A 22,356-nucleotide genomic window follows, 5' to 3' on the forward strand; every position below is an offset into this window, starting at 1 on the left:
TTTTGTGTCGCAGGAATGTGTGTTTCCTTCCTTCCTATCCCTAATCAGCTCTCGATCCTTCAGACTTACCTTCAGACCTGTTGGGGTTTCGACCCCCAGGTAGGGAACCCCTGGCCTCATCAGAAGGCTGTGGATGAAGATCTGGTCTCTGATCATTCAGAGTGAAAAAGCCATGGCGACACTGAACCCCTTCATACTATAAAGGTGTTCTATAGGATATCACAGTGTTTATGTTATGTGGGGAGAGTGTAATGTCAGAAATGCAGCAGACAGTTGCTTCACCTCGTGCTGAGCAGATGCCTTCCTCCCATCAGCGTTCACATGAAGAAATCCATCAAAACCTCCGAGCAAACTGAGCGCATTCTCAATTAGTTGCAAACAGTTTTCTCACAACTTCCTGCCACTAACTTTGCAAACTGTTCTCGGATTAATCACTTGGAATCCATTTGCACGCCGAAACCGGTTTCCGCGTGTATTTTGCGCCTTCTCTGTGTAATACCCAAAACGCTATTTACCTGGATTTCCTGGATTTCCACGACGTCATCATGAAATTAAGCGTCACGTGACTTTTTAAAGTCCGTATACTAAAAAGATTCAAATTCTTAAAAAAAAAAGCCACAAAAAAAAGTTTGTTTGTTTCTTTATGTGTTTGATGTTGTATTTAACATGGTGCACGTGACACCTGGGAAGTTACCCCCCACACACACACACGCGCACACACAAACAAGCCTCCATTACAAATTTGACTTTTGAATCTCTGACCGTACAGCATAACACAAATTAAATCTAATATTTGATGTAAATACAGTTGTTTTTTGGTTTGTGTGTTTATTTTTTGTGCTCCAGAAGCATCTGGTGCCATGCAGGCTGTATGTAGAAAATGTCTAAAATTGATGGAATAACCACCAGTACATGATTACACGCATAATCCACAATAGAAATATTAGATTCGGTTATGATTCAGTACACTGCATCACAATTTCACATATCACATCTTTACACAGGCCTTGTGCTCGTCACACGGGCTTTGGCCCGGCCCGAGGAGCTGCGGTGAGAAGGTGGAGCAGCCTGTGAGGTGGAGCAGCATCCTGGAAGGTGAGGGAGTGGAGGCTGTGAGTGCTGCTGCTGCTGCTGACATGTAGCCTGGTACCACATAACAGGTGACAACTCCCTGCACTTGAAGTAAATGTTACACACGCCTTGTAAGGTCTGAATTTTTTTTTTCTTCTTCTTCAGAAAGGCTTCCTGCCGGCTACGCCCAAATCCACTGTGCGTCACTCCATATGAAGACAGACTTTTTGGGGGGTTTAATTTCTATTTTAGAAATAAAAAAGAATAATACGTGTGTACCAAATCCGTCAAATGCCAGTATATCATAGTATATATATCTATTTTTTTTATTTTTTTTATTATTGTGTCTAGACCCTTGAAACCTCTAAATAAAGATTTTTAGTGCCACCCATTGGGTCTTAAGCGGACCAGAGTTGATATCAGTTTGTCTTAACTTCCACTATTTATTTCCAGATGCCACCTCATTATTTGCATTTACTTTTTGTAGAATGACGGTAAGTGTTGTCAACCGCGCTGAGTGGAGTTTTTTTTTTTTTTTCCAACCCTCTGTTTTCCATTGTTGAGATATGAGCTGTGGGACATGAAGTCTGAGCTGTGTGTTGTCAGGATCCCATCTAATCTGCATGTTTGTTTCTTAAACAGGGCATGTTCACTTATCCCCCCTTCTTTTTCTGCAAATCGACAGGAGATGCAACCCGGGAGAAGTGCAATAAAACAAACTCTTGCTCTCAAAGGTGTGCGCGGCTTTGTACCGGCGCGTTTTGCCTGTTAGCTGCACATCCTCTGTCTTTTCATCTGTCAGTTATCCCCCCTCATGTGTTGTCATTTGCTCTGTATATTCATTTGTCGCCTGTTTTTTTTGTTTTTTTTCAATGCCTGCATACACCCGCGGTTGTAATTAAATTCCTCCCTCAAATGCGACAAAGGCAAAGAAGATTTATTTATTTTTTGTTCTGGGATCCGTTTGATTACTGATGTGATGTTGAGAGACAATCTGTGCAGCTCCTGCAGACTCTCTGCGTCCCGAGAGCAAGGCGGGGATGTGAGCTTCCAGTGGCCACCGCAGGTTCATGAAAATGGAGAGGAAGCACCTGCAAAGAGGGGCCTTAAAGGAGGCGTGGAAGTCAGCTTGCTGCATCAGTGCTTGGAGCGTTCACTGTCCTTCGCCCCTGCAAAAGAAGGGAAATCCGTCCAGGTGTGTGACGTGAGAGAACACTCCAGGAATATCGTATCAGTAAAAGGCTATTAAAAAAAAACAAAAAAAAACACAACAATAAACTGAACAGGAATGGCTCACACCGCTTGAAAAGGTTCAAAAGACCAAAAAATTAAATGCAACATTCTGCAGTGACTATGCTTGAGTCCATGACTTTTATTTTGTCAAATTACCACCTTAATTTCCTGTTATTATTTTATTTCTGTTCCATTTCTTTCATTATTATTATTATTATTATTGTTTGTCATCAATTTCAGTGTAACCACTCTGTGAAACCCACTTGATGTGTTTCTCCTTCCGGCTCTCAGAACGAAATGAGCAGCGCCCCCTACCGTCCGACAGTGGAAGTGCACAGTGGCTTCAGCACACGGAGCTCATGGGCCCGGTGGTTACTAAACAGCTTTTAATCCCACAGAGCCGTTTCACACCCCTCTAAGTGATTACCGGATACAATCACAACCGTAAATATTCGCTTTATGTGTGAATAATTGCGGGATTTAAAGCACATCTTCATCTCTTTTTTTTTTTTTTTTGGGAACAGGGGGACGTCTTACAAAGATGGATAAAATATGACTGACACAGACACTTAGGCCGAAAAACAGACACAGTTAAGATCTGCATTGGTTTTTTGGTTTTTTTTCTCGTCAATTTATTCTTTGGCTGTACCCGAAATCCTGCCCGACTCGTCATCTCTGGCTCGTATTCTACATTTCTCCCCTCATCCAAATCATAAACCCTCTGTGCTCGTATACGGCTTGTCGAGCCTCCAGTTTAGTGATGTAAAAAATAAAAAAGGAGGTCAGCCTGAGCCCGGCGGGCTGCAGGGCAGCTGCTCCCTGACCAGTTCCCCCGTCACACCTACTGCAGCTCCGTTTCTAACGGCATTTGGTTGGCGAGTAATTCATAGGAAATAATGATGTTGCCGAAGGTGCGGCATCGCTACCGAGGACGTCAAGACCAAGACTGGGCACGTTGTTGGCTGCGTTATTAATCTCCTTACTGTAAACGACACGCTGATGCTGAGGACGATGCTCAGCCTGCTTCTGTCTGCACAGTGTGTGATGGAGGCGCCTCAGCTGAATTAATAGGCAGAGGGATGGAAAATTGTGGGTAACTTTAATTATTGAAAATGAAAATATTGCACGTTTGTTTTTTGTTTTTCCGGGGGCATCAAATACGCAAAAATAAAAAATATAGACCCTACCCATCAGCTATGATATCAGGCTAAGCGTTAGGCTGATCCTTTTGTTTTTAATTGTTTTATTTGGAGCATAGATGATCATGCACCATCAACACCTTTATCATTTTAGAAACACACAGTATTCCTTCTTTCCAGAAAAAGAAAAAATAAATAAATCCTCCGACTCAGGTAATTACAGCAAATAATGTAATCGCACCATAACGCAGTTGTCTGCCCAATTAGCTGAAACAATTATTGCAACTTTGACTTTAATTACGTCTCAATTTGAAGCCTCGCGCTGGTCTATAATTCAGTGATTAAAACCCTCTCTGCCCCAGTGCCTTTAGGGCAGCGCATGATTAGGACCTGTCAGCTGCTGGAGTGAACGGAGGCAGCCATGCGTGTTGTGCAACATGACCCGCTGTTGTTAAACCTTGTCAACACATTAACCTGAATTCCCCAGTCATTATAGAGTGAGCTGCCTATATAAGAAGGGAAAATGTACAGATATGTATGTGTAATTTAAAAAAAAGGCTAGTATTTTCTCAAGTATATTACTTAAGGAGACTAATGTGCCTAGTTCAGACAATAAAAGCCTGAATAAAAATAAAAAAACATTGCTGCAGAAGTGCATGTTGAAATATATCTGTTTATTACTGTTTATATACCTGCGATTTTTATGGTAAAATGTGGATTGTCAAATGAAGATTCTGAGAGGAATTAACACAGGTCATAAGTGTTAAATCGTGTTGCTAAACACGACCTAAAAACTCATGAGTCATGGGATATCAGATCATTACATGTAGAAAAACAAAAATAAGGAGGTTTGACATGAGGAGAAAGACTGTTTTGGGAGGGCCAAAAGGTTCATCTGAAGCACATTTGATCCTTGTCAAAATATATTGATTCATGTTCTTTCAAGAGACAGTTGATGTCTTCCTTAATTTCTGACTGGCCATCTGGACTGACTGATGAGGGGAGATTCTTGTTTTCTTTGTAGGTTTAGAGCTAATATGTCAGGAACCTGATAAGTCAGTTATTAACTAAAATGATCATTTCCTATAAAGTTGAGCTGACATAAAATTTCCCTGCATGATCATTTGCAAAAGAAAGGGTCAGTGATGTCACAGTGGTTTATGTGTAATGCTATGCACATGCTGCACGTACACTGTGTAGCATGCTGTAGGTGGGGTTTGCGTAAGTTTGCAGGAGTGGCCGAGCAGTGGGTGCCAACTGTGCCTGAGGTTTTTCTGAATTTCCCCTCAGCTACAATCAGTGCAACCAAGTTTCCTTTGGTGTACCCAGAGGTGAATAATTTATGGGGGGATAAAAGCGTTTGTGGTAGAGAGCTAGACAGTCAGACAGTAGAGGGAGGCTGGCTGGGAATCCCCCTCTCAACCCCTCCACCCAGCCCCAACTGAGCTTGCCCCTTGCCGTGTGGTGGCCTTGCACGATACCTCCTTGGACGGCTGCTTGAAGTGCAAATCTGTGTTCCAACTTGTTCCCGGTGCCTGTCAGCATGTTTTCCTCTTGTCAGCAGCGATTGAGTGTGGGCCTGTGTCACCCTTGTACCGCCGCTGTAACAGGATCATTGACAGGCCAGTGACACTGCCCAACCAGATAATGGAAACCTATTGATTTTTCTTCTTTTTTTCTTGTTTTCTTTTTCACACAGGCAGTCTGTGGCACTTCTGAATAACTGGCCAAAGAACAGGTCATGGTCAATGGTCCTGATCTCTGGTTCACTGCTGCCACAGACACTGAATGGGGAAAAACACAAGACTAGCTGACAAAAAAAGTCCCATTAGTTCATGCACTCTCTCAGGATACAGCAACACACATCATAAAAACAAACTATTCAAATGAATTAACTTAAGTTGCAATTATACTTCATTGTCTAATAAACACACATACCAAAAACACAAAGGTTTTCTAATGTTTCCTCCCATTTTAATTTGCTAAATCAATGGCAAGTGTTACTACGGTTTTCTCTGTTTTGTGCGCACAGGGGCGTTTGCAGTTTTAATAGAGCAATCTCCAGAGAGGAGGCCCCTTTGATACCCATGGCAATGATAAGCATGCATTGGCTGCCTACCATTGGACCCCCATGGCAGATGGCGAGTGTGGGTCCTGCAACAACACATTTCTTTATGTCAGCCTTGTCTCTCTCTCTCTCTCTCTCTCTCTCTCTCTCTTCAGCCAGTGGAATAATGAAAAGCCCAATTCTGGTCATGGCTAACTCAATCTCATTATAATCTCTCCTTTTTTATTCATTCGGCCCCTTGGGATGCTGTCTGCCAGCAATGTGGCTTTCAACCTCCAGAGAGAACATCTTTTGAAACAGCCAGGAGACCTAATGAAGTCACAGAGTGGCACAATTATTTCCCAAAGAAGGAGCATTAAAGTACTTCAAAATTCCCTCTGGAGAAGCATGATGACAATTGGTTTGTACAGCTTTGATCGCTGCTTTAAATACTGCCCAAGATAAACTGCAGGGTTAGCCCCCTTTGCCACTGGTAAGTAGAAAACCCAGAAGTGGCTATCTAGCATGGGATACATCAAATACTCAGCCTGTAACAGTAAAAACTGGAGTTTAAAATAGCACATAGCCCTAAAATTACTTTCTGTTGGGAATAATGGTGCAAAATCACACTGAAATCTGTATGTTTCACCCAAAAGAATTGCAACAAATAAAACTGGCCTGTGTACTGTGGAAAGGGAATGTTCCATTATCACATAACACACCTTTAAACAACTAAAAGGGTCAACTCCAGCTGCTGCTAAAAGTTGTGTCTGTGCTCTGTAATGAATGTAGGAACACTGTATTTTATGAAATGATACATTGCACTTTAAACTCAGTTTTCATCCAAAACAGTACTGTATTTTTCCAAGTTTGTTTGTTTGTTTTATCACTTACAGGGCCATCGTCACAACTGTTTACAGCGAAATAAAGAAAGCACAGAGAGTAATAGATTACATGATAAACACTAGACAAACCTAAATTGTCTTCCATAAAATCCACCAGAAATTCATTTTTTATTTTATTTTGCTGAGATCTTTGTCATATCATTATTGCAGTGTACCTCCCACAGATCACGTTACTGAAATAGTGCCACCAGTATTGACACCTTTTCTTTTCTTCATGGTGATAATGACTTTCAAGTTAAGGTTCCTTAAGGCACCGGTCAGCCTAAGCAAACACAAAAACTGCTGTTTCTGCTGCCCAAATCATGAAATAAATCACTCCCTGTGCAGCAGATTTTTCCCCCCTAACAGACCTGACAGTCACGGGAAGTTTGGAGCAGCAAAGATAGAAAAAAGTTACTACCCTATTTAAACTCAGGTTGAGTCAGTATTGTCACATCCGTGAGTGACTGAAGGTAGCAAAATGATAATTTGACGTGACAATATGAATAATTGTTTCAATACAGATATAATAGAACTAAACATAAAATGGATAAACACTGGGGTCATACATTGGAATAATGGTAGATTTTTCTGTTCAGTTTCTATGAAGAGCTGTAAGTAAAATCATCATGGCATCAGTGTTTTGTCCTTCCTATGTTTCTGGTTAGCACTCTATATAGACATTCCAAAAACCTGATAAAAATCTGATGCTCAGAAATTATGTCCATTTTCTTACACTGATCAGCATGGCCATCCTTTAATTATTAATTCACTGTAATACTTTTTCACCTGACCATGAATATCTCATAGCTCAGCTCCTCCTTTAACAGCATCTTATGTGATAAACACCATTCTCTTGCAAATTAATTCTTTTGTTCTACCAAATCTCAGACAGCTTGCTCAATTAACCACTCGAGTCAAACCTTTTGTCTACTCCACCAAAACTGCTGTAAATAATCTCCGCACAATTACCAATGCAACTCTCAGAACTGTGCTGTATATCCTCCTTATGTGCTACAACTGTAGTGTGATGGTGCCATGGTCTATTTTCTAATATCTACATCCTATTGTTAATATAATTTAACAGCAACGCTGAAAAATGCATAACTATATTTGGCTGATTAAGAATAATTCACTAAATTTATTTAAATTTAGAACGCTGATATCATGCATTTTATTTATTATTTTTTGCTTATTATTAATGTCACTGATTTCTATAGAAACATTTATCTACAAAAAGCTGTATTAGAATCTGAGCAATACTAAGTCTAAATACTATCAAGCCTGAGTAGGGAAATAAGATTCATTTTATAGAAATGTTTAATAATTTAATAACTTGTAATGATAAAACTGTTTGGGAGCGCTACATGTCTACAATTTTAAAATCTCCAATGTAACAAGTTGAATATTTCAAGAAAAAATAGATAGAATAAATACATAAAATGACATTGGCCATTAAAGCTAAATTGTTCTTTGATTTAGGTAAATCTACAGTCAGGTTTATAGTCATAAATATATATTCATATTCATCAAAATTGTGAAGTGTGAGATGAGTCTTTTGGCAATGGGTTCAACCAGACTAGACCACATACTGTAGGTGCTAAGAAGAGGGTCAAAGAAGGACAAACTGTAGCTGTGCTTAAAATCATTTGTGTATGATGTGCACACAGAACAAAAAAACAAGGAAATGTCCTGGGCAAAAGATAAAGTGCTATCTTCCAGTGCTAGACCCTGAAAAAAATGTAATTCACTTCAACCATTACTCCAAAATGATATGTCATCTTTGCACACTGCATAGCCTGTTTTCCTGTCTGAAAGTATGGAACTGTCTCTGCTACCCTGCAAAATAAGCACCAAGTTTACGAGTTGTACAAGTTTGGAGAATAGGTTATGGACATGCAAATGTTCAGTACCAGTGGTCTTCAGACTGTTCAGTATGAAACTTAATTATGATGTCACTAATTACAACACATTCTTACTCATGTGAGAACCAAAAAGCTACCCATTTTGGGTCCAACCCCTCGGAAATACAGAGCTGCCACAATGAGAAAGAATAAGTCTATAATATTATATAATATGTTGTTGTAACTGAAAAGGTTTCTTGTTATATCTAGAGTATTCTCATTATAAAAAGATGTTGTTATCGCAGTTATAATGAGAGCCAGATTTCAGAAATTACACTGATGGTTGAAGGTTAAGCAGAAGAACAATGACAGAACAAGCTGCCTCAACATAATGCAACATCTTGAATGTCACTTTGATTAAGAGAGATGCTCTCTCTGATACAGGCACAGAGAGGTGAAATCCTTCAAAGCATCCACAAACTAATGACAGCCCTGTGTACACTGCTTAACAAGAGCACAATTTTATTTTATGTTGGCTCTAAAAGAAAGTGAGACATGAACTTAATTGAAATGCTCAGGCTCATGTACAGTATTTTGCCAATATAGGAGTGGCAATGGTCCTTTTAACTTTTCTTATGACAGTTTCTCATAAAAAGAGAGTAAGACATTGAGAAATGTTTCTTTTTATAATGAGAAAGTTTTCTGTTTATGACATAAAAAGTTACAAGAAATTGAGATTCTTTTTCATTTTGTAATGAAAACGTTTTTCTCATAACAAAATGCTTTGTCATAATAACAAGGCACTTTTTTATCATGACAAACATAGGAGAACAATGTTTTTCTAACAATGGCAGTTCTGCACTGCCAGACTTACTTATACTGAAGAAATATTTTATCTTGTTGTTGCTCACACTGCCACTGTGGTTAACTTATGGTAACTTATACAGCAGTCAATCAAGATAAATCCTATAAGTTGTATTACAGTAGCTAAGTTGATAAGGCAAAGCATACCATTACAATATCCTACAATAAAGTTTTTGCTAATATATACAGTATTATTAATATTTACTATTAAGTAGTCTGGATTAACTATTACATATATATATCTATAAACTGCTGCAGGACTCATCTAAAACAATGTGTTGATTATACATATAAACAGTGTGCAAATTCATGCAACTGGAAGTTCTAGACGGGTAAAACTCTACTCAAGGTCTGGGTGCTCACAAGATGGGCTCATTTGTATTTTGTGATGAAGACCCAAAACCTCTACCATCCCTGTCCCTGAGTGGGGCACGCTGGTGTGCAGAAGGTGCCTCTGTAAATGCTTGATCCAATCCTCCTGGATAGACAGGGGACCCTGGAAGACAAGGTCACAGAATCTGCAGAAATAGGAGGAAAAGCCAGTCACTGTTTCTCCAGTTAATGCACAAACATCTTCCAGTGTGAAATGTAAGCTGATCTTTATTGTACTGTTTGTTTTATTGTATTGCATGTAATAAGATCTCTCCAGCACCCTGTTACATATTTCATACGTACATGGGTTGGCCTGGGGGGTCAGGTGATGTGCGCTAAGTTAAAAATGTGTGTAGTAAGATATGTATGTTTGTGGGAGGGGACAGCCTTTGCAATTTATAAGTATAAGAGAGTTGATTCTCTCCTGAAGAGTTGGCTAGTGTTGAGGCCTCTGTAAAAAATGTTGGGCTAGTGAAGGCATACCTAGTGTAATACTCTGACAAGGGGTTCATACACCACTGGTATGGCCGCCGCAATATAACCTAAAGAAGGGAAGCTGATGTCCACTGACTACACTGTGTGTTGACAGTATCCCTCCCTTTTCGCTGTTAGGCTGATTCAGAGGTCTCCCAAGCAGCTATAGAATATACACCGCAGTGGTATCTCCCAAGAGAACTGACTACACTCTCAAAGAGTCCTTGCTCTTGTGATATTTGAGATATGACATGCAATGTGGCCCATATTTATGGTGAATATGAGGAGCAAATCTGGAATAGGGTTGACACAATAGCCGTGTCCCTCTCAGAAGAGCAGGATGAGGGGTGAGGGGATGAATGTGGTGGGGTTGTGCATCTCTAAGGTGAGGGCAGGGTTCCGTCAGGGCAACAGGAGGCTGTACCAGAGGAAGCTGATCAGGAAAGGGGAAACAGCCAGTTAAGAGAGGGTTCACTGACAGTAGCTCAGGCCTTGGAGGTGGACCCTACAGTGTGTTGGGCATCTGGCCCTCACAGTTTGATGTGGGGATGGGGGGACAGCCAGTCTCATTTCTTCAGCCCCTTCTCTCAGATGTGGAAACATAGATGCAAAAGGAACTGGACTACCTCTTAAGACTGCCCAAGAAGTCTGTCACTGTTCTCAGGAGGTCTCTGAGGCACTAGTCAGGTGGCAGGTGGAGGAAGACCAAACAGGTCAAGGACTAGGACAGGCCTACTTAGTACTCTGATGACTTGAGGGTCTGCTTACAAACAAACAAGCAAACCAGTGAGCAGTAAGGGTAGGCAGAGCAGAAAAGCCTGGGGTGCAGTTCTGTCCATACCTGGCCCGGCAAGCCTTGTCATTTTCTCTGAGCCACTCGGCTATCAGATTCAGTTTGCTCATAGACCACCTTTTTCCAGGTCACCAGCAATCTTGGTAGTGACTGATCCAGAGAGCAATGCTTCAATCAGGCAAAAACGTATTCTGTGTTGGAAAAGCAGACCATCATAGAGGTACCACACAGCAAAAGGTAGACTGGGTTGTACTCTTGGTATTCCAGTGAAAGAGGGGAATCTGGATTTTAATTACTTTAAATTACTTAGACAACAGGCCACTGTGTGCATGGTCAGAGGACCAGTGCCGGGATCATCTGTTAGCTCGTAGAACATCTGCAGCACTTAGGTCTGAATCATAAATGTGGACAAGTAGGTGGATCTTAGAGACATTTCATAGTCACCTATGACAAAGTCCATCTACTCACATAGTTGGAGGACTTTTGAGACATGGTGCAGGGAATATCCAGTACTTTATATCCTTAGAGCCCTTGTCATCCTACAGATCCTGCAGGGGTTCTCCCACTTGTGGGAGTGGCAGTGGTGGCTGTGATTAAAGTGAGACAAATGTGGAAATACAAGTTGTCTGAAGGGGACTGCAAACTGGTTTGCCAATTCCTTAAGTGGCTGTTCAGATTTTGCGTCTTTTGCACACAAATTCATTATTTTCAATGGAGACACGTGACAAAGACGAAAGTGCCATCGCGGTGCGCATTTGTCGTGGCACGCGGAAAAATCTCAACTTTTTCTAATGCAGCAAGCATACCGCAGGTCATGCGATATGAATTATCCAATCGGCTCCACAGGACTTGCTTCACCCTTTCAGTCCAAGGACGTCACAAAATCCAGTTGAAAGGTCAGCCAAACTGAAGATGGAAGAGCGGCTGATTATACTCGTTCAGGGATACCCGGAGCTGCTCTCAAGTTCTGACTATTTTGACCCCAACAGAAGGAACAACGCCTGGAGATATATCAGCTCAGAACTTGGGATAACATGAGCATGACGATACGCTGTTGTTATGTTACTAGTTGTAGCGGTTAACGGTTGTGCTAGCTAGCTAATTTAGTTTGTTCAAATGTTTTCGCTAACATTTTCTTGCTAGGCTAAACATTTCCAGTGTCCCGTAAATGTTGTCATTATGCACTTTTCCCTCATTAATAGTAATCAAGAGTAATGTCCTGTCAGTCATTAACTGTATTGTAACAACGATGTACATACAGTAACTACTCGTTACTGCATCATATTTACACAGAGGACGAGGCCCGAAAGAAATGGAAGTACTTGAGAGACAAATACATAAAGGAGAGGAAGGCGGACAGGGAAAAGGGAAGTGGCTCTGAGGGAGGAAGTCAAAGGAAATGGAAATTCATGAATGCTCTTGGTTTTCTGGAGCATTTTAAGGAGAGGCCGATTTCATCAAATATGCCCCAGGCCCCAAATCAGCCAGACTCTGAACTTACTGAGGTAGATTTTAAGAATGAAATTATCCACAGATCTAATTTCAATCCATCCCACAAGTTTTTAGGTTGTTGACAATGGTAGATCGAATCACAAATATTTTGATTTTAATCACGATGAGTTTTACAGTTAAGGCAAATGTGAACAGAACTGAGTTACAGTAATACATTTTGCCAACACTCTGCCTTAGTTTCACGGAAAACTGGCATACATATTGCATATTACCTATTTGGCAAGTAAGTATAATTCCACATCCAGTGGAAATCAGCTGTCTCTCCAGCATTCCCTGTTAGGTGGTAGCATGTATTCTCCTACCAGGTTATCCCATATGGCTTCACACACATTTTTTAACAATGCCTGCAACTGTGGAGTGACCCACAAGGTAACTGAAGGCGATTGTGTAAAAGGAATCTCCAGTTGCAAGATACCTGTAACAAATATACATATATATTGAGTTTATATATATATATATATATATATATATAAGAACATAACATTAGATTTGCCTAGATTTGGCATGTGAGTAACTGTCTGAGGCTAGAGTGTACCAACAAGGATTCATTTAATCCAAAATTATTTATATGTTAAAACAAGTAGCCTACTCATCGCTTGGCATGCAAGTTCAATAATTTTATGGTAAACCATGATTTAATCTGTTTTAAAAATGAATCTTTAGATTATTGGTTTGTCTACAACTGCTCTTCACTGCTAATTACCTGAGACAAATGCACAGCCATTGCGCCAGAGAGATGGTTTCACAGCAGAAGCTGTGTTTTTTTTTGATACTTGGGCCAACTTTTCTGAACCTTTCAGAAGAAATAAGCTTTGAAGCTCCCATCGTCCAGACGAAGCTCCTGGATCAGTTCGTGAAATTCTCCATATTTTTTTCAGGCTTGAAGGATGGGATGCACCCAAACACAGCAAGGTTTTTTTTCTTTTCCACAGACAAATCGAGCAGCAAAGCTACTGTGAGGGATTCACTTAGTTAAGTTAGTTTAGTCAGTGAGGCTTACTGCTAAATTACCTCAACTATTCCCGCATGAAATGGCCAAATCAACACTGCTGCAGACCGCTTGTGATTTGGACCAGTTTTGGTTGCTTAGTAACGGCAGGTGCAACAGTAGCGCAACCTCCCAAGCACCTTAGATAAAAGGATGAAAGCGCACGACTGGCGTTTTCCACGCGTTTTAGACGCAACATCTGAATGGCCCCTAAGGAAAGTCATAGCTAGTTCCACCGTGGGATTTGAAATTAGTACTCAGGGGGCTGAAGGAGGCCCAATTAAAGACTCTGTAGGTGGACCTGAAGTGGCTGTCAATCAAGACTGCTTTATTTCTGGCACTGGCTTCTGCCAAAAGGGTGAGGGAGATACAAGCTCTCTCTGAAAATTGTGTAAATCTGCCTCCAATCCAGCATTTAGAATGAGAATAGTACACAGTAGGCGTATGTGGATAAGGGTGTGCCACTGCAATCAGGTGTCATGGCAGATTCCACCCAAGGCATGGCAGCATAATGGACACTGTCACAGTGTTCTGCTACCACTTTGTCATGAGACTACTATGAGATACTCGGCGATAGCTATTCTTAAAGATTTTTTGGGTGGTCCCAGATAAGGAATGACAACTGGTCAGTTTTGACTGATGCTAGCCTGGCCAGACTAATTCGCAAATGCGTATTAGTTTGGGACTTCTCAATTCATTTTTGATTTCCACGGGGCGTTGTCAGCGGGCACAAATCGAAATCCGTCTGGAAAGACCTACAACCAATCACAGCAAGGAAACATGCTGAGCGAAACATGCAAGTTGGACCGGTGCTTGGTCCGTTATCAAGCAGAAAAAATGGCGTCCTGGTCACAAACTTTCTCAAATTACAGCTAAACAGTACACTAAAATGTGTTTCTGAAAATATTGGAAATGGGCAATGTAGCAACAGAATCTTGATTCATATTTGATTAGCACTGCCTAGTTTGACAGTTAGATCTGAGTTGGATGAGGCTGGTGCATTGTGCTGTATCAACCCATCAGAGCAGTGAAATGTGACGCGTGACTTATACTCTGGACCGCTAACGCTCCTCCGTCAGTCATCGTATCAAAACCCGCCCCATATTAGATAAACAGCTGTGATTGGCCCAACCGAATCCAGGGGAGAAGGGGCCAGACATATGTGCCAGAGCAAATGAAACATGAGCTCGGCAGATTTGTCTGGTTCCCAGGCTAGGTTTATGCATCTTCTTATCGCTTTCATTTAGGGCCTACATATGAAATATGTAACTGGGTAGAGAGCGCTCTCACTTCACTCTTCACTAAGAGAACCATGGTTACATATGTAACCTTCCATTCTATGTACCTGCAGGTGAGTGTGTATATCTCAGCATTCAAGGAGGGTAAAATCTTCTTTTTTAACCCAGGCCTTGGTCTTGGCTTCTTCTGTTTATAATCATAGCCTAAAAAGACAAAACACTGCACTGCTTTATCTGGGGGAATGTATTGAGTTATCACTGACAAGAGGCATAAATATATAATCCCAAAGCCAAACTGTTAGTCACTATTGACTATTGATGGTGACTATTCTAGTCAACATCCAATTTTTAATGAAGACATATGTTGGGGTGACAGACTAATTCATGTAATGTCTACCAATGCAGCAATTATCACAAATATTCCGCTTCTTCTTAATTTGGTTCCACAGACTGAACCACATGATTCCTATGCTTAAACCACAATTTTCATTGCATGGCACAGGAAACACTGACATTTTGCAGTAGTATAATATCAGAAACTTACCTGGTCCTTCAAAAATGGCAATCCTCTTCCTGTGTGCATAGGCTTGAAGATGACCAGGAAGCCTTGGCAAGGTGCTGTTACACTGAATACAAATCTTATTTGGCTCACATTCCCCTGAAAGACAGTACATTAAGAAAATGAAATTAAACTCAAAGAGAATAAGGCAAATGGATCAAAACGTTTAGGTTGAAATTATGTGATTACATTTTCCATTTATTTAATATTTAGGCTTTAAAGGAAAATTTGATTGGATGATGTTCATTTTAATATAGTTTAGCTGATACTTATGTCTTAAATCAAGGTTTAGTATCATCAGAAGTTAAGATATATATATATAGTATTTAAGGAGAAAAGCATTGTAGGATAGTGTTTGAGTTCATGCAGTAATTTTATTATCAAGCAAAACTGTTACTCCCACTGTGCTCTAAAGTCTTCTTCCACCTGGTTTCATTCCAAGCATCTGATTTGCACTCTCCTGTTTGAAAAGTGTTACTGGTGAAGTTTAACACAATCTTGTGTCTTCAGGGGGGCTATTTTCACATACACCACCTCATGAGAGTCACAGAGGATTCATAAACTACACAAAAAAATCACAGAGCTGTTAGTCATATGACAGAAAACTGGCAATGACACTGCTGTGCACCATTGCCTGTTATTAAATATTCAGAACTGCGATGGTTAAGTAGTTCCCAAAAGATCTTTCAAAATTAAAAAGAACCTGATTTTACTTTTCAAAGTAATTTTAGCTGAAATAAAAACTAAGAACAAAACAAGAAAAAACGATAATACGACAAATTGTAATCTAAATCCGTTTTCAGGACAGGACACACACAGCTGAAAGCCATCTTTGGGAGTACATTTACAGTTGCCACTGTAACACCATAATAATGGCAAGCACTATATCATTCATTCATTCATTCAGTTTCTTTAAAAGAGAACTCAACAAAGAGCTATTTGATTTGAAATCTTTACCAACATCTTTCGCAGTACCCGACTGAAAGTTTGATTTGGACAGACATTAAACGTAATTGTGTAAACACGGATGATGTGTTTCCAACTAAACATCAAGAGGATCTCATGATTTTTTAATATGAACTTCAAAAGCATTTTGGTAGAATTCAATCTACTGTGTTTTTTCCACAAATCAAATGATTGTGAACTATTCTCAATTTGTTTAATTGGCTTCTACCTGCAGTATACAGCTATCTGTAAAGAAATACTGTAATAAAATGTGTAATAAAATATTGATGAAAATCAGAGGTCTGAACGTTAGTGTCTACACAATAAAGAGTGGTCTTCTCTGCAATCAAACAAAGCTAAAGATGCTCCCCCACTGTTATTAAGGGGAATAAAATATATGGAGTTTGATTCTACCTACACTTATTTTTGCATTGACACTTATTTAATACAGAAATCAGGAACAATTGTATTCATATCCTAAGGGCTCCCATCAACTTTCCCTTTAATTAAATTAACCTGAAATGGTGAAAAGTGTAGTGTGTCATCATGCCATGCTTTGCTTCAGTTAAAACCCAAAAAACATGCAGCTTTAAAAAAATAAAATAAAAAGAGTATAATGAGAGGAAGGGAATGAATGCAGATGTTGAGGGGTGATGTTATATACATATAGAGTGTAACTGGTACAATATTTTGTATTCCTATGCCAAATACCAATGGTAACTATTACTCTACTGATAATTAACTGAAAAATAAAGAGAGCAAGTGACCATAACCAAACCCCAAATCATTAGAGGGATATGGGTCTATTTGCTGAGATGAACTCATGAAAGTGCTGCAATAAAGCAGCCAGTGCAAAATACATGTTTTGCACATTTTTATAGGAATAACACATGAATGATCCAAGTCAGTAGTAATTTACTTTAAAGGCAAAGGGTGAGGGGCATGTCTCAAAATGCTTCTTATGTCTTTGGTGTGGTTTTGCCAAATATCTACAAATCAAGTATACTTTACATAAATGCTGACCATTTTCCAAGCTTCTAAGATGTATTTGCTACTGTACCTCCTCCTGTGAAAATCATCTTGCAGAGACTTGAAACTTACCATAGATGCTTTGGATGTAATGTAAGTTACTGTACATGCACAGTACTATTAATGGGCTAAAACATGCAAAACCACCCATACAACCCTTTAAGTAACTGTTCAAACATGAAGACTCCATACCATGAGTCCAGTTTGGTTCCACACTGGTCATCTGTGTCTCCTCCATGTAATCTTTGGTCAAATCACAGAGCTTCCTGGTTGCATAGGCTTCCTGGTTGTTTCTCGCTGTAAGCTCCATACTTTCCTGTCTCATCTTGAGCAGTTCAACTAAGGTGCTTGAGGAGGCCTTAGTGCCTCTTTGTGATTCTACCGGAAGCTTCTTCCTTTCTGATAAGGCCTCTGCCTCCTGTTTTGGTACAAAGCTGTCCAATATGGGATGTGGACTCTTCATCTCATACTGGATTTTCACTGGGATGCCTTTGTGCATCAGGATCAGGCCATTGCTACTGATTAACTTCTGAGAAACAAAGGATCGTGAGGGGATTTGGCTCTCGTTGCGCACCTGGAGGATGTTGCGATGTTCCTTTTTGTCCTGTAGCAGTTCATTTAGGATGCACAGCGGAGACTTACTGGTGCTGGTAACACTTCTACCAATTCGTTTCAGGTGTCCCCTCACATGGTTGGAGAGGCCAGTCTTAGTATCAAAGCAACCCCAGCACAGGGGACATGTGTGCACTCCTTGGGTTTCTGGCTTAACAGCTGTAATATCAGATAAAGTTTGTCATAAAAATTTAAATGAAAGAACAAAAACACAAAGTTAATATTTATGATAGTGTAGCCTACTGTTGGGACTGTTTTATAATGTACAAGCCTTCATATACAGTAACTGTATCACATACAGTACATACACTGTAGATTTAAAGGCTATAATCAATATTTGAAAAAAACAAAATCAAATGACTTTACAGCGTTTCAGCTTATTGTTTGGTTGTTTTAGCTTTGCTGATTTGATTCACTCTAACTGCTTACACAGGGTTGTTTTTAGCCGCAGCAGGAAGCTGTTTTCAGTGAAAAAGCTCTAAAAATGGAGCGTACACTACCTGCTCAGCACCAAACAGCAGACAGACACAGTTCGAGATTAACTGGTGAACATAGTGGAGCATTTAGCAGCTAAAGAACCAAATATTTCCCCCAGGAGTTGCTAACAAGTTTGCCATATCAACATAAAGGTGATAATAATAAAATATAATAAACTGTCGCCCCCAAAAAATGAGGGGTTTAAGTATCATGCATTATATTAGTAAAGAAATTACAGCAGCCATGCAAAATTAACACCTCCACACAGATGTCAATATTGGACAATTCTGCAAAACCCACGATTTTGTTCAATGACAACGTTTTTTTAATTCTCACCTTTTAAAATGTCTGCACGTAGCAACAGTGGTATGGTTAAGGTATGGTTAGGCAACAACAGCACTTGGTTAAGGTTAGGGAAGATCGTGGTTACAGTTAATAACAAGACTAAGAGTCTACAGTCATGCTAGCAGCTCTGTGAGGCTGAACTTAGACACAGCAGTGCTTTGACCAAAATATTAATGTCAGCATGCTAGCATGTGACAATACAATACTAACACAATGTTTGTTTACCATGTTCACCATTTAGTCTAATGCATTACCATGCAACCTTTTGCCAATTAGCATTAAACACAAAGTACAGCTGAGGATGATGGTAATGTATTTAGTTTTTGCAGGTATTTGGTCATAAACCAAATTCAAATTTTGACCCGATGACGGTGCTGGATGAAAAGTTACGGCATCACCAAAGTATTACATTCATTCATTCATTCTGTTGGGAACATAAATGTCTGGCACTAGAGGAAAAGTCATGGGATCACCAAAGTCAACAGGATTCATCCTCTGGACACCATGAATATATGTACCAAATTTCATGGCAATCCATCCAATATCGTGGAGCTTAAAAATTAATTGCAGTGCTACACGCCCATCCACCTCCCCGGCCTCCAGAAATTTGGATCAAGCGGTTTCTTCTATAACTGAATACCAGATCATTCTAAAACACAGTAGGCTGCCTATTTATATATCCCTATTTATATATCCTTTATTAAAAACCTTTTGTATTGAGTTGTTAGTGTTTAATTGCCTATGACATTAGTTTAACTAATACTTTTAGTTACCTTTTCTCATTTTCCTCATGCCACAGGGGGTCCTTCTGCGGATTCGGTGCTGATGATCCCACAATGCCACTTGCTCTGGCAAAACCATGTGCCGGGCATTATAGCTCAAGCCAACTCGGTGAAGGTGCCCTCGCACATGATTGGACAGACCTACTCCAGACTCAAACATGGCAGGGCAGTACGGACAGGGCTTGTGTTCTACTTCTGGTGTGGGGAAAACATCAAATCTGTCACAAGGCGTACAAGGCGACTCTGGGGAATCATCACACACTGTAGTTTCGATATACTCCTCCTTGATTACGAGTTGCTCTATGTCACTACAGTCTTCATCTCCATCATCTTCATCCTTGAGTACATGAGAGCTTTGGTCTTTGGCGGAAAACCTCTGCCTCTTTCTGAAATACCTCAGAGCATACGGGTTCTTTTCATTCTCGCTGCTTTCCAAGAAGCTGCCTGTAGCTCCACAGGTGTCATCACTGAAGTTATTGCTGCCCCCACAGCCTCTCTCTAACTCCCTATCTGCAGACTGTTTCTTGAGCCTTCTTGGCGATATATTACCATTCATATTGCCAATAGTATTATGCAAGGGTGTCGACATTTTTCTCATTGATGGAGAATTTTGGTTTGCATGTAAACTCCCGCTTTCTTTGTCGTTTTTGCTACCCTGACAGAACATCTGGTCTAATTTAAGATTTCTGGCTGATAGTAAAAAATCAGAGGTTGCAGGACAGTTTGCCTGCTTAGAGCTGCCAAAAGCCTTGCAGTCATTGTTTTCAGCATCTTCTTCGACACAGGTGAGATCAGTTTCCACATCAAATTTTTCTACTGGTTGTAGCAGTAATTTTCCATGCCTGTCCACCCTCCACAAAGACGGTGAGAGTATGTTTTCGGTGCAGCCGACACGGGACTTAAACTGATGAGAATTTACAGTTTTGTCATTGGACTTTTGAATGTAAATGTCCCCTTTTTTACTGGAACAGTGGGGGAATTGGATTGCTTCTCCAAAAGTCAGACAGTTAGACAGATTTGGTTTAGACCCAGCAATTTTGGGCTGGTCAGCAACCTTTTTACAATGACCACAGTGGGATCGCTGATGCTCTAGCTCATGTCTTTCCAATATAACTTTATCTCTGCTTGTGAAAAAAACTATTTTACGCTGAAACTGAACATGGTCCGCATCGTCTGCTTCATTAGTATGAGTCATTTTCCTGTATTGAGGCTGGTGCGTGTTGAGGTGTGCGACATGTAAGTGTGCTTCAAGTGCCTGCTGTGTCAGTGTAACGTAGTTACACTCCTCACAGAAGTAGTAGTGCTTCAGATTATCATGTGTTTTGGCGTGCTGGACAAAGATTTTAGGACAATTACAACCAAATACACACCGAGGGCACTGTACTGTGGTGCCCCTGTCTTCGAATTCAATGTTTTTAAGACCTTTGATTTCCTCCATAAGTTTTTCCATGTCTTGGTGAATAATGATGTGCCTCATGAGGGAGTTGCTATCACAGAACAAACGCCCACACTCCCTGCATATAAAGGGCTGTGAAACATTCTCACTGTTCACCTGATTATGCTTACCTAAATGATACATCATATGTCTATGGAAATGTCTTTTTTCCTGGTAATTAATATTGCATATTGTGCATGAAAAGAAAAGTGGATCTTGTTCAACTTCTTCTGTCTTCAACTGTTCCACTTTTGGACTAAAATTGTCTTCATCTTCAGGGTCATTTTCCTCATTACAGCCTTCCTGTGCTGTGCTATAAATATGGTGCTCAGAGTCTGAAGCTGTGTTCCTAGAAATATCTTTGAATGGCACAAAAGAATATTTAATATCAGATTGTGTACCCAAAGAATCATATTTGTTGGCAATGTCAACATTTTCAACATCATTACCACTGCAGAAACAGAAACGTCTGTATGTTTGATTTAAGCTGTTGTTAACCTTTTCTAGAGAGCCTGACATGCTTTTTACATGTGTATTGTGCTTTGTGTCTCTTTGGTGCATCACTTTGGTCTCCAGCCTTCTGTCTCTTGCTGAATCCCATCTGATTACTTCAGCATCATCATAATCATCCGAGGAGCTTTCTGACCATTCTACGTCCCGTCGAGATGTTGTTTTCACTGCCTGTTTTGTCAAAGCTTGGCTAATGTGCATTTGCTCTGCACTGTCACCTGACAGTGTGGAATAGGCCAGTTTAGACTTATTCTCCTCCGAGTGAGACAGTGGCGTGTTGACACCTGGCTGTGTGGCCAGTGTTTTTACGACGGGCCCCGCTGTGTTCTTCCAAGCGTCTGATTGAAGCTCACTAGGTGGTGGTAACACCTCGGGGCTCGTGTCCTTCTCCGCTTGCCACTCAGCATCCAGGACATTGTTGGATAAAACAGTGCCTTTGTTCAGGACACAGTGTACCTCTGAGGTTGGGTGTGAACCAGGTCCATTAACAAGTGCTCCTGAAGGCAATGAATTGCCTGCATGGGGAACAGCAGGGACACTGCTGTATACAAATGGATTCGGCTGGGTTCCATTTAAAGGGTTTTCGTGTTCATCTGAGGACAGACCTGCAGCATTGTTCTTCAGGGAGAATGTGTGACTCTGTAATGGCTCCTGAGTACAACCTGGGCTGTCAGACACAGATTCCATGTCTTTGTCCTCTTGTGCATTTGGCTTCAGATCAGACATAGCAGCAATACTTTCTGAAATATGAAGGCATATCACAAAATTATTAAGTGTACTCTATATTTCTAATCATTTCAAGCAAGCCAAGTAAAGCAAGCAATGTCTTACAAGCATAATATTTCCTTTGTTCAAGAGCAGTATTCAACCATCCGGAGACAATTTGATGAAAGAAATAATGCAGATGTAAATTTTCAAAAGAAATACTGTTGCACAACAGGTATAATACAATCGTTTTTTTTTCAGTCATGCTGATAATGTGGTGCTGTTAAAAAAAATGTTTTCTGGGCTATTCTCCATAAAATAAGAGTGGTATTATTCTGTGCCGCATTATGATTTTCCAACACCCTCTTTCGCCACCTCTATTCACAACAAACCCTGCTGTTAGCCCTGAATACCCTGGCGAGGATGCTTAATTATGTGAGCGTACCTCTGGGATACAACCTTCCTGCTTCTCCACCTAAAGTTCTCAGTCGTCTGCTA

General features: G+C 40.4%; 1 protein-coding gene across 3 annotated transcripts in view; it reads right to left on the bottom strand.

Annotated features, from left to right (window-relative positions):
* Positions 1–4,096: 4,096 nt before the first annotated feature.
* Positions 4,097–22,356, bottom strand: part of znf644b (zinc finger protein 644b) — a 37,862-nt gene continuing 19,602 nt past the window's right edge. The window contains exons 1-6 of one of the 3 annotated variants that reach the window (XM_044199926.1): positions 21,985–22,036; positions 19,200–21,893; positions 17,185–17,763; positions 15,004–15,117; positions 14,567–14,663; positions 4,097–9,600 (exon numbers count right to left, since the gene is read on the bottom strand). In XM_044199926.1, coding sequence (XP_044055861.1) covers positions 9,423–9,600; positions 14,567–14,663; positions 15,004–15,117; positions 17,185–17,763; positions 19,200–21,879 — 3,648 coding nt within the window. In that variant the 5' untranslated portion in view covers positions 21,880–21,893; positions 21,985–22,036 and the 3' untranslated portion in view covers positions 4,097–9,422. Of the gene's footprint in view, positions 9,601–14,566; positions 14,664–15,003; positions 15,118–17,184; positions 17,764–19,199; positions 21,894–21,984; positions 22,037–22,356 lie in introns of those variants that run through there. The other 2 variants (XM_044199925.1, XM_044199927.1) reach the window with 2 other exon arrangements.

This window comes from Siniperca chuatsi, linkage group LG6 (assembly GCF_020085105.1).
Source record: "Siniperca chuatsi isolate FFG_IHB_CAS linkage group LG6, ASM2008510v1, whole genome shotgun sequence".
NCBI classification, from domain to species: domain Eukaryota; kingdom Metazoa; phylum Chordata; class Actinopteri; order Centrarchiformes; family Sinipercidae; genus Siniperca; species Siniperca chuatsi.